The sequence below is a fragment of the Megalobrama amblycephala genome, linkage group LG15 (genome assembly GCF_018812025.1).
Source record: "Megalobrama amblycephala isolate DHTTF-2021 linkage group LG15, ASM1881202v1, whole genome shotgun sequence".
Classification (NCBI taxonomy): domain Eukaryota; kingdom Metazoa; phylum Chordata; class Actinopteri; order Cypriniformes; family Xenocyprididae; genus Megalobrama; species Megalobrama amblycephala.
The window spans coordinates 21171436-21184997 of record NC_063058.1 but is presented as its reverse complement, the minus strand read 5'-3'; the positions used below and the strand labels follow the sequence as shown (position 1 = coordinate 21184997).

General features: G+C 38.0%; 1 protein-coding gene across 2 annotated transcripts in view; it reads left to right on the top strand.

The window, feature by feature from the left end:
- dock4 (dedicator of cytokinesis 4) overlaps nt 1-11570 on the top strand; it is a 105916-nt gene extending 94346 nt beyond the window's left edge. For both annotated transcript variants that reach the window (XM_048158748.1, XM_048158749.1), the window contains 9 exons: nt 970-1053; nt 1421-1540; nt 1956-2083; nt 2321-2441; nt 6519-6600; nt 6765-6874; nt 8421-8493; nt 8596-8657; nt 10821-11570. In XM_048158748.1, coding sequence (XP_048014705.1) covers nt 970-1053; nt 1421-1540; nt 1956-2083; nt 2321-2441; nt 6519-6600; nt 6765-6874; nt 8421-8493; nt 8596-8657; nt 10821-11225 — 1185 coding nt within the window. In that variant the 3' untranslated portion in view covers nt 11226-11570. The remainder of the gene's footprint in view (nt 1-969; nt 1054-1420; nt 1541-1955; nt 2084-2320; nt 2442-6518; nt 6601-6764; nt 6875-8420; nt 8494-8595; nt 8658-10820) is intronic.
- Nucleotides 11571-13562: the final 1992 nt, after the last annotated feature.

Sequence of the window (13562 nt, the reverse complement as noted above, 5' to 3'; positions counted from 1 at the left end):
ATAGGTGACTGATTAATTAAAGTTAGTAGCAATATTACTGTTTATGTTGCAATGTTACTTATTTACTCCCCAATACTGATTGAATACATTTTGTGTTCAATTACTATTACAGAAAAAATAACACAAAAAAGGAACAAATTTGAGAAAATTGTATATATTATTATTATAAATTTATATAAATTATATATATATATATATATATATATATATATATATATATATATACGCCAAATATATATAACTATAAATATAAAATATATGGCGTTTTATGACATGAGGCAGAAATATTTGAAATATTTGAACTGTTGTAGTCCAGAAAGCCTTGACTTTGTTGTTGTCTTTTGACAACATGAATTGTCTGTGAAGTGATTTAATGGTCTGAGTGTAATGACTCCAGTTTCACCTTATTCCTTTTAGCAAGATGAAAGACCAGTTTCTAGCTGTTGTTTTCAGCAAAACCCTCAAAAGAGCATTCAGTGGATGCTTAATGACTACTCCACATCCTCACACTTCATAGGACTGTTTGCTGCATGTATCTCTGACAGTTGCCAAGCAACAGCATATTGAGCACTAGCCTTTTGTGAGCGTGAGCTTCAGCTAAGTCTATTAAAAAAAGGAAGAGCTAACTGCAGGGGTCCTCCTGAATCCCAGCATGCACCTCACTGCACAGATGATGAGTTTACCACAGAGCACAGGGCTGCAGTTCTATGACAGCTGGATCAAAATGTCACTCACACATGACAATTAGCATGATATATTAAACAAGAGCCGTAGAAACATTCTCAGCGTTATTGTAATGTTGTGTAATGGTTTCTGAGAAATGAGTAGGAGTGCAGGTTAGTTTACAGCAGAGAAATGGCTGTGAGACATGCAGTGAATTTCAATGTGTGGGTTTAATTATTAACTCTTCTTTTCATAAAAAAAGAGACTGAATACAAATGATGGACGCCTCTCTACTTTCTCTTGCAGGCATTCTTTGCGAAAGATTACATCGCAAATCATCCAGAGGACGGAGAGAAAATTACTCGTCTTAGGGAACTGATGTTTGAACAGGTACAAAACCAAAAGTTTATTTATATTAAAAATTCAATTCATACATACATACAACTTATCAAAAATATAACGTTTATGCAATAACAATTAATTATATTTGTAAAAAAAAAAAAAAAGGACTTTTATTTTGAAGATATATTTTACATAAAAACAGAACAAAATTTTGAATAATATTTTACTTTTTACTTGATGGTTATTCCACATTACATTTTTAAACTCATTAAACGTAAACGTTTTTTGAAAATTATATATAATTTTTTTTTTTTAAACCATATAAAACCAGCATTCATACAAAGAGTACATTTTTTTTCTTTTTTTTATATAGCATATGTAAATATTTAATATGTTCTCTCTGACTTGTTTACAGGCCCATATTCTGGAATTTGGTTTAGCCGTCCATGAGAAGTTCGTCCCACAGGATATGAGGCCTTTACATAAAAAACTTGTTGACCAATTTCATGTAATGCGCTCCAGTCTGGGAATACAAGTATGTTTACTTTTACACATGTGGATATAGATATATATTCACAGGTCTTTAAAGCTGAATTGTGTACATTGTTTGATTTCTAAAATGCATAACCTAGCTTAATATGCAACTGTAAGTAAGACATTTGTAGCTTGATTTCCCTGAAAAGTGTCTCCACAGTGTTTTCAAAACATTTTTATGTTTGTTTGAAAATCCCGACCAGTCTGACATAGCAACACTGGCTCAACCAATGGCATGAATTTGGGGCGGAGCTATTGAGTTTTTCTGACCAATAGCAGATGGAGGGAGTGTTTTGAGAAGCCTGTTTGAAAAGTTAATTTGGCGCTGTAATTACACACTTCACCTTTATGAAATGGTGGTATTAATTTTCAACCAATGAACCAAGTGCTAAAACAGTTTATATTTTGTCATCCAGCCACAAGAGTTTCCGGCTTATGTGCGAGTTAGTCCGCTGCATTTTGCCAATGGCAGTCCGCGCACATGCAGGACCCCCGTACCTAATGCCATCAGCCCAGAGGGAGGCCGAATCGTGGCGAGACGCAGGTTTGTGTCATCTTAACTGCATGTTGAGACTTTGTTTCTTGTAAGGGTCCTTCTGTGGATATGGAGATAAAAAGTTTTGTAAAAGTTCGAAACTCAATTCAAATCACAGCCAAGTAGATGCTATTTAGGAATGCTTATGTTTTGCATAAGGGTTGACAGATTGGCAGCGAGAACACACCCACACGTTTGCTAAATTTATCCTGAGTCTTTCTCTTGTGTCTTTCAATTCACTTTCAGTCCCCTCAGCTATCCAGCCGTCAACCGATACTCCTCATCCTCACTGTCATCACAGGCCTCAAACGAAGTGAGCAACATCACCGGCCAATCAGAGAGCTCGGATGAGGTCTTCAACATGCAAGTGAGTTATATTATAGGTATTACAATTTTAAAATTACATAAACAGGCATAACATTATGACCACTGACAGGTGAAGTGAATAACACTGATTATCTCTTCATCACGGCACCTGTTAGTGGGTGGATATATTAGGCAGCAAGTGAACATTTTGTCCTCAAAGTTGATGTTTGAGGACAAAGCAGGAAAAATGGGCAAGTGTAAGGATTTGAGAGAGTTTGACAAGGGCCAAATTGTGATGGCTAGATGACTGGGTCAGAGCATCTCCAAAACTGCAGCTCTTGTGGGGTGTTCCTGGTCTGCAGTGGTCAGTATCTATCAAAAGTGGTCCAAGGAAGGAACAGTGGTGAACTGGTGACAGGGTCATTGGCGGCCAAGGCTCATTGATGCACGTGGGGAGCGAAGGCTGGCCCGTGTGGTCCAATCCGACAGCCGAGCTACTGTAGCTCAAATTGCTCAAGAAGTTAATGCTGGTTCTGATAGAAAGGTGTCAGAATACACAGTGCATCGCAGTTTGTTGCGGACTAGTCAGGGTGCCCATGCTGACCCCTGTCCACCACCGAAAGCAGCAACAGTGGGCACATGAGCATCAGAACTGGACTACAGAGCAATGGAAGAAGGTGGCCTGGTCTGATGAATCACATTTCCTTTTACATCACGTGGATGGCCGGGTGCATGTGCATCGCTTACCTGGGGAACACATGGCACCAGGATGCACTATGGGAAGAAGACAAGCCGACGGAGGCAGTGTGATACTTTGGGCAATGTTCTGCTGGGAAACATTGGGTCCTGCCATCCATGTGGATGTTACTTTGACACGTACCACCTACCTAAGCATTCTTGCAGACCATGTACACCCTTTCAGGGAAACGGTATTCCCTGGTGGCTGTGGCCTCTTTCAGCAGGATAATGCGTCCTGCCACAAAGCAAAAATTGTTCAGGAATGGTTTGAGGTGCACAACAATGAGTTTGAGGTGTTGACTTGGCCTCCAAATTCCCCAGATCTCAATCCAATCAAGCATTTGTGGGATGTGCTGAACAAAAAAGTCCGATCCCTGGAGGCCCCACCTCGCAACTTACAAGACTCATACCCCCTTTCCACCAGCACGAACCAGGTGCTAGTTCAGAGCTAGTGCTAGTGCCAGTTCGGAGTTGGTTCAACTGACGAGCCTTCTAAGAACCAGTTTGCCTTTCCACAGGCTAGAGAGCAGCACAGAGCCAGGTCTTACGTCACTGTATACGTCTCATATTTCACAGCAAAGCTAGCACCGCAGCGCCAAACACAAATACACCAGGCTCGTTTGAGATGCATCGGCTTCTCGCAAAGCGATCGGCGCATGACATCAAAGCTCCGCGAGAATGATCCAAAAGCACAAGGAGTCGTATGCTCTACAAACGCTCCCGCGGACCCGCGGCACCCACCGAATTGGTCCGCGCTGCTCCAGTGCATCTCGAACAAGCCCTCTATCAACAATCGCGGATGTTTCGCTACTGTTGATGCTCATGGCTTTGCGAACCTACATCGGCATCCAAACACGGCTCGCCGTAATTTGTATATAGACGGAGATTACAGTCAAGCTGCTATTAGCTCGATTAGCTGCTATTTCAAAAATGGCGGTGTGGCGACCAGGGCGGGCGAGAGCCGTGAGGGAACGGCGCGAGGCCGGTGGCGCGAGTGTTAATGAGCTTCACCTGGGAGGCGCACCGGCCTTGAGTCCCTCACGGAGGAGCTCCGGGAGCATAAAAGGAGGAGCGACTACAGTGAAGGACGAGAGAGGACCAGGCCTGGACTTTACGTTATGTTTTATTATGTTTGTGTGGCCGGCAGACGTCCGCGAGGGTCTGCCGGCATTACTTTCGTTTTGTTCTTTGTTTATTTTGGTATTAAAGTTTTGTTCAACGTTCGCCGGTTCCCGCCTCCTTCTTCCCACATCTACTAACCTCGTTACATTGGTGCCGAAACCCGGGAGGAAGGAGGGACATGCTGTCGAAGAGCCCTCGCTGCTGAGGGGGATCGCGGTGCTGCGGAGTTCGGGCAGCGCGGGAGTGTGTGTAGACCGCGAGAGGCTGCCCGAGGCGGTGGTGCTGGAGCCTAGTGAAAGGTGGGACGGAGACCCGGATGCCGTGCTCCTGGGACGAGGTGGGGTGGCTGCCGTCCAGGAGGGAGCGGAGGAGTCGCCGCCGTTCGCCGTGGGCCGGAGCCTGCTGCCGTCCGCCATTAAGGGGAGGAGCAGGGGACGGGGGACTCGCTGCCGGCTGCCCTCAGTCGGAGGAGCCATCGCCGGCCGCCAGGAGGCGGTCGAGGATCGGGCCGTCCACCAAGCGTCCAGTGCCATCGCATGTGGCACCGCGAGGAAAAGCCTCTCGGCAGGCTGAGGACCGAGCGGCAGTGTGTCTGGGAACCGGACCCAGAATTTTTTTTTCCCCTCTTTCTTTTTCCTCTCTCCCCTCTCTCGTCCTGTCGCTCCCCTTGCTTCCGTCTCCTTTCTCTCGTCTCGTCTGTCCTTACCCCAGGTGCTGCGGCCGCCGAGACAGGCCCCGGGGGGAGTAGAGCGCAGTCTCGGGAGTACCCCCCGGCCTGCGAGGGGCGATGGGGGTATGTGGCGACCAGGGCGGGCGAGAGCCGTGAGGGAACGGCGCGAGGCCGGTGGCGCGAGTGTTAATGAGCTTCACCTGGGAGGCGCACCGGCCTTGAGTCCCTCACGGAGGAGCTCCGGGAGCATAAAAGGAGGAGCGACTACAGTGAAGGACGAGAGAGGACCAGGCCTGGACTTTACGTTATGTTTTATTATGTTTGTGTGGCCGGCAGACGTCCGCGAGGGTCTGCCGGCATTACTTTCGTTTTGTTCTTTGTTTATTTTGGTATTAAAGTTTTGTTCAACGTTCGCCGGTTCCCGCCTCCTTCTTCCCACATCTACTAACCTCGTTACAGGCGGTCACAGGTGTCTTGTTGGTCACGGTAACCCCAGCCCCTGACGCAAGCGGTTCTTACTTCTAGCCCAACAATGTTTTGGTGCTACCTACGAATCACTTTTTCTGGTTTGGAGCTGGTGCTTTTTGTGTCGAAAGACAAAGAACTGATTTGAAACTAGGCTCTGGCTCCGAACCAGCACTCAAACTGCCTTGGTGGAAAAGGGGTATTAAAGGATCTGCTGCTAACATCTTGGTGCCAGATACCACAGCACACCTTCAGGGGTCTAGTGGAGTCCATGTCTCGATAAGTCAGGGCTGTTTTGGCAGCAAAAGGGGGACCAGCACTATATTAGGAAGGTGGTCATAATGTTATGCCTCATCAGTGTATATGAGCAATGTCACACAAGTACAGTAGGAGTGCGATATGGCTCTATATCAGCATGGCTGTGATTGAGTGCCGTAGGTATATAGAGCCATATCGCATGACTACAAAATCGCATGTTTATGTGACAGTTCGAGGGCACAATTGTGTAAATAAATAAGAAACAAAATGGGGTGTCTTAAAAATCACTCTTGTATGTGGAACTATGCAAGATGACAACCAAGTCATCTCAATGGCAAAAAGTGGCCCAATCACCCTGAATTCACCCTATGTAAAATAAAGCTATATGCTATTAGATGATTACCTGCATCTGATACAACATTCATTCTTCAGGTCAAGCTCATATTCATAATATGCTGAGGAAAGTGATATCTTTGTCGTAGTATCCTTTCAACGGTTATTTCTTATGACAACGCTGGTCAATTTGTTTGTGTCTTGGTTGTGTAAAAATGTAACCTGCACTGAAGTCAAAATCACCATCACCTACACACAGACTTTGATACCAAGTCGGTACTGAAATTTTAAAAATGTGACACTTTGAGCAGTGTTGAGCGGATTCGTAAACACTATGATTGGCCGTTGTGTTCACGCGCTCATCAGACATGATTGACTACAATCACAGACATATCTGATGAGCGCGTGCAATTACTCATAGATAATAAGGCTATATAGTAATAACCTTTATGTTATTTACATCAATAATTTATATGATCATTTTTATTATTTAAACTGGCTCATTTACTTGAACAAAAATACTAAATCACATTTTGTATATCTTTCTTCTAGCCCAGTCCATCTACCTCAAGTCTCAGCTCAAATCACTCTGGCTCACACAATGTGAACAGCTCTGCACCCTCCAGCAATAGAGGTGAGTGAATTCAATAGACTATAAGCAATCCGGCACTCGAAAGCAAGCAGTACTTACCATGCCTCGCAACATAATTGGCATCATTTTGTAGCATTGCCTCATTTCCTCTGTTATTTCATATCCTTTCATCGCACGCGCTACGTGTCTTTATTCCTCTTCATTAGCTTCACCACTGCCGTCTGACAAGCACAAGCACTCCAGAGAGAATGCCTGCCTTTCTCCGCGGGACAGACTCTGCAGCGGCATTTTCCCCAGCCCGCTGGACCCCACGCAGGTCAGTTTAAAGACACATTTAACAATTACAAGCGAAACGCAATATTCAGTGGGAAATCATGTAGTGCAGGGCTTCATTTTTCTTAATCAAGATTTGATTGTTGTGATTATTATTTTAAATTCTCATAAGCTTACACTGAAAGAGGGACCCAAGCCATATCTAGTAACCACTCAGAGCATTCTAGCAACCGTTTTATATTGTTATATTATATATTAATATTATGTATTATTTTTTCTGTTCACATTATATCACTAGAAAAGAAAATAAGAAAAATGAAATTGAATTAAATATTGAAAATAGTAATTAATAATTACTATTTACATTATATAATATAAAAATATATTATTATATATAATTTATTTAGATTTTTTTGTAAATAGTTGAAGTAATAATTTAAACTAAAAATATTAAATTTTTTTGTATTAAAAAATTATTATATGCATATTTAAAAATTATACATTTATATTTTGTCAAAATATATATAATTTATTTAGACTTGATTTTTTTTTAAAGTATACTTTTCATGACTCAATATTCATTATTTTATATATATATATAAATAATATATATGATGTATTAAATATATTACTTTTTTTCTGTTCACATTATATACTAGAAAAGAAAATAAGAAAAATAAAATTGAATAAATATTAAAAATAGTAATTAATAATTACTATATACATTATATAATATAAAAATATATTTATATATAATTTATTTAGATTTTTTGTAAATAGTTTAAGTAATAATTTTAACAAAAATATAAGTATTAAAAACATATTTATTGAAAATAGTACTTAAAAATTATTATATGCATTATATAATGTAAAAATAATATAAATCTATATTTTGTCATATATATTTATATATAATGTATTTATACTTTTGATTTTTTTTAATAGTATAAATTTGCATGACTCATATATTCAAAATTTAATTTTAAATATATATATATATATATATATATATATATATATATAATGTATTAAATATATTACTTTTTCTGTTCACATTATATCAGTAGTAAAGAAAATAAGAAAAATGAAATGTAATTAAATATTGAAAATAGTAATTAATAATTTCTATATACATTATATAATATAAAAATATTATTATATTATGTCATATATAATTCATTTCTCAGAATTAGTTTAAGTAATAATTTAAACTTCAAATTTTAAGAGAATATAAAAAATTTATATATGCAATATATAATGTAAAAATAATATAAATCTATATTCTGTCATATATTATTATGTATAATTTATTTAGACTTTAGATTTTTTTTAAATAGTATAAATAATCATTTAAGATGTAAATATTAAAAAAGAATGTTTTTTTACATTTATTAAATGTAAAAAAATCTTATAAATGGAGTAATGTGCACTGTTGAATCTGTTACATTTATTATTAAAGTAAAGTCCATTTTTCTTTCATGTTGTCTTTAAAAGTCCAGCTCACAGTGTTCAGTAAACGTCCAGAGAGAAAGAGAGTATAGAAGGTGTAGCGGATTCACTGAGATTTATATCATTTATATCTTTTGCAGAGGATGATTCCGTTCCAAATACCAGTGGATTCACCATTACGGTGTGAAGCCAATCTCCCCACACCTGAGACAGGTATTGCAGCTTTGTGCTGTGAGATAGAACACCCGTTACACTTGAATCGGTTATGTACAGCTCAATGACACGTTCTTTTGTTCATGTGTGTGTGTTGAATAGGATCTCTGTGCAAGAACGTGAGGTCACTGTCTCCCATGCCAACCGCCCGCTCCCCTCAGAAGGTGAATCCTTTATGCTTAATTCACTCTATGATGGGGCTGCACGATACTGGAACAAATGACATTGCAATATTTTTTTTCTGCAATATACTGTATATTGTGATATAATGAAATACAGGAACGTTCACCAGATGCCCTGAATAGCTATATTTGGAAAGAATTAATCATTCTAGAATGAGGGGGGTGATTTTGAAAAATTATTAAAAAATCTGGAAAATTACTTTTTTTTTTAATTATGGCGTTCACACCGTAAAGTTAACAGAGTTTACAAAAATATCTCTCCACTTGAGTTTGCAAAGGTACATTCCCACAGTTTTTGACTAACTGAATATAAAACAATAATAATGATTGTGATTTTTATTGTGATTATTTTCAAATAATACATTAAACAAAATAATAAATATATTGCAATATTGTAACTGTTGTACTGTAAAATAAGAAATCATAAGTATTTTTTAAATTGTATTTTATAGTACAACAGTAATATTACAAAACTAAAATTTTCAAATTTTTATTTTGAATAAATATGAATATTTTGATTAAAAACTAAATGGAATTAAACTGATACATCAGTCATACAGTGCTATACAGTGCATTAGCGCCCGCACCCTTTTTCAGCGGCGCTAATTCCGGAAGTATTTTTTTCATTCATTTTTTCCATAGGGATTTTAAAAAAGTCTTTGTTAAAAAGTTAAAAGTCATGAACCAAGCCAATCAGCTACGAGATGAATTACAACACTGCAAACTTTGATTTGAAGCAAAAAAAAGTTTTTGAAAATCAAGACAAAGGTACAAGACTGTGTACTTAACTTTAGTTGAGGGAAAGAACTACAATCCCATTAGGCATTGTGAACAGCATTAACTAATTTCATGGGAGAAGGCGGAGCTAAGGGGCTGTTTTGGCAGATGTTGCTTTTTTGACTCACTGATTGGTTGCTTTTCTGTACAGCATCATGGGTAATGTAGTTTTTTACAAGGAATTCTGCTGTTCAACACGATTATTGTAAAATAAGCTGACATAATGTGGGCTGACGGCTTCAGCAGAAGCAAATACCATGGATTAAAGGATTAGTTCACTTCAGAATTAAAATTTCTTGATAATTTACTCACCCCATGTCATCCAAGAAGTTTATGTCTTTCTTTCTTAAAGGATTAGTTCACTTTCAAATACAAATTTCCTGATAATTGACTCAACCCCATGTCATCCAAGATGTTCATGTTTTTCTTTCTTCAGTCGAAAAGAAATTAAGGTTTTTGATGAAAACATTCCAGGATTTTTCTCTATATAGTGGACTTCAGTGGACTTCAAATGGTTGAAGTTCAAAATTACAGTTTCAGTGCAGCTTCAAAGCGTTCTACACGAAGAAGCGAAACGATCGGCCATTTTCTAAAACATTTTTTAAAATGATATACGTTTTATCCATAAATGCTCATCTGGAACTAGCTCTGTTCTTCTTCTCTATTTGAATTCCAGCAGTGTAGACACTGCTAAGTGTATTACTGCCCTCCACAGGTCAAAGTTTGAACTAAATTGTCATATTCAATATGCTTGTGCAAGTATATAACAATTAGTTCAAACTTTAACCTGTGGAGGGCAGTAATACACTTAGCAGTGTCTACACTGCTGGAATTCAAATAGAGAAGAAGAGAGCTAGTTCAAGATGAGCGTTTGTGGTTAAAACGTATATAATTTTAATTTTTTTTTTTTAGAAAATGAGTGATGGTTTCTCTAGATAAGACACTTCTTCCTAGTCCAAGTCCACTATATGGAGCAAAATCCTGGAATGTTTTCATAAAAAACCTTAATTTCTTTTCGACTGAAGAAAGAAAGACATGAACATCTTTGATGACATGGGGGTGAGTAAATTATCAGGATTTTAATTCTGAAGCGAACTAATCCTTTAACAACCTTGTAGCTCACAGTGGTCTGTCTTTAAAGGTTTATAAGTTATCGTTCAAAAATGAATGAGTTTTTACTTGCAGAACCCAACTGTTGCACTCTATTGTGGCTGTGGTGTGTCACATGACAAGTTTGACATGAAAATATTAAGGTGACATTCTAAAATTACAGCCGCCTTAAAAAACTTACGCCGGAGGCTTAGCTAGAATATTTTAAACTTGCATGTGAAAGAGTTGATGAATTTTGTGCTTTCTTTTGCTCTGCAGTCAATGGTGCCGCCCCTCACGCCCTCTCCGACCGATGGCTTGCCAATGGGGAGTCTGGCATCTCACTCCCCTGCCCGCTCCGGCAGCTACAGCAGCGGTATCTCATCCCTCAGCCGCTGCAGCGTCTCTGAAACGTGTGGGATCGACCTCCCGCCGCCCGACCCTCCTCTGCCCCCTGCCATTCCCACAGACATGCCCATTCGCCGGGGCAGCAAGACTCCTCCACCCTACAGCGTCTACGAACGGAACAATCCCCGGCGAGCGACGCCACTGCCTCACAGTCTATCAGTGCCGCCCAGTACTGACAACCCCAGCCTGACCGCAAAACCCCAACTGAACCGCACACAGCGAATTAATTCAGAACCCCGCCACCGGCCCACCCCCAGGAAGGTCTCTCAGCTGTAGTGTGTCTGCGGTAACTGGAAACTGGGACTGTTTTTTTTTTGCAGTTGTTTGCTGTAAAATTACTGTAGGTTGTGTATCATAATTGGGAATGTTTTCAAATGCAAGAAGGTGCATTTATGTGAAGGATTGGGAGTGGCATATTCATAAATAAATCTATTAAATAAGATTGTCAATGAATAAATAAGTCTATGTCAATACATACAAAAATATGTTAATAAATGCATCAAAGTCCAATGCAAAAAAATTAGCTATTTATTGACACATGTTATATGACACAAATTATCTTTTAAATAAGTGTCAATAAATAAATGTTAAGTACGGAAGAGGATTAGGGCCAAGCAATAATAAAAAAATAAAACCATCTCGAGATTAAAGTTGTTAAATTTCGAGAAAAAACTCGTTAAATTTCGAGAAAAAAGTCGAGATAAAACGTTGAGAATAAACGCGTTAAATTGCGAGAAAAAACTCGTTAAATTTCGAGAAAAAAGTGGAGATAAAATGTTGAGAATAAACTCGTTAAATTACGAGAAAAAAAATCGTTAAATTTCGAGAAAAAAGTCGAGATAAAATGTTGAGAATAAACTCATTAAATTACGAGAAAAAACTCGTTAAATTACGAGAAAAAACTTGTTAAATTTCGAGAAAAAAGTGGAGATAAAATGTTGAGAATAAACTCATTAAATTACGAGAAAAAACTCGTTAAATTTCGAGAAAAAAGTCGAGATAAAATGTTGAGAATAAACTCATTAAATTACGAGAAAAAACTTGTTAAATTACGAGAAAAAACTCGTTAAATTTCGAGAAAAAAGTTGAGATAAAATGTTGAGAATAAACTCGTTAAATTACGAGAAAAAAATCGTTAAATTTCGAGAAAAAAGTCGAGATAAAATGTTGAGAATAAACTCATTAAATTACGAGAAAAAACTCGTTAAATTTCGAGAAAAAAGTCGAGATAAAATGTTGAGAATAAAGTCATTAAATTATGAGAAAAAACTCATTAAATTAACTCTGTAATTAAATTAGTCGTAATTTAACGAATTTGTTCTCGTAATTTAACGACTTTTTTCTCGTAATTTAACGAGTTTTTCTCGAAATTTAACAACTTTAATCTCGAGATGGTTTTATTTTTTTATTATTGCTTGGCCCTAATCCTCTTCCGTAGTTAATACATCAGTGTAATTTAAAATAAAATTGTATAACAACATACATATATATAGTTGTTATATAATGGTATTTACCAACAATAAGTACATTTATTGTATCAATAAATAAGAAAATTAATTAAATCATTTAAATCTATTGGACTTCAATGCATTCATTGACATATACACACATTTCATGATTTATTGACATTTTTACTAAAGATTTATTTATTATTATATCTCACTCTTAGTCCTCCTTACATTTTAGTTTTTTAATTTAGCGATTTGTATTCTAAAAATCAAAATGAAAGTAAATCGGAATGCGCTCATGATGAATGTTTTCCTTTTTTTTTATTCATTGATATTAAGTAGATTTCATTTTACAGCTGCATATTTGGTGGTTTATTGACTATTTTGTGGAAGTCTGAAGTGCAGCTCAGAAACGTTTTTCACCGATGAACTGAACTGGACATCTCGGTATAGTCCTTCTGATATGCAGTTACAGCTGGAAATGATAACATACTGGAAAAGCCATGAAGAGATTATGTACGCTTTGAAATGGCATGTAATTTACAGCAAAATCTGAAGATCTGGCAGGTCCATATCCCATTTAGAGTGCTCTGAAACATATTGCTAGCAAGGTATTTTTGATAGAAGTACAAAATCAGTGTTGTACAGCTTTTCTTTCCACACTACGGCAGTCTTTTTTTTTTTTTCTTTCTTTTTTTTTTTCGAGGCGTGCAGCTAGACCTGCATCCCGTTTTAACCGCTTTGTACTTTCCGGAATGGCTAAAAGGTGCTACATATTTCTTAGTGTTTGGTTTTTTTTCTAATGTAGCCTCGTATCTACCGAAACTGCCTGACCGTTTAAATGTGCCATGTGATGAAATTGTGTGGTCTCCGAGTTTTGTGCCAAAGATGCAAACAGTATTAACTTCTTTGTCAGTGAGAGTAGTTAGGAAAGCTTAACTGAAGTTAGCGTGACCGCTAGTGCTCAACAATGTGCTTCTTAAACCGTGTGCAGAGGCGTAGATCAAGACTGCATGGGGCATGAGCAGTACAAAGCAATATAACCAATGTAGTTTGCAGAGAGTGATAGAAACAAACATCATCTAGTTCTGAGATGACTTTTCCCAGCAGCCTGATCTCAAATCAGGTTGTGTTGCCGCAGTCACTTCCGAACAATATTGAGTAG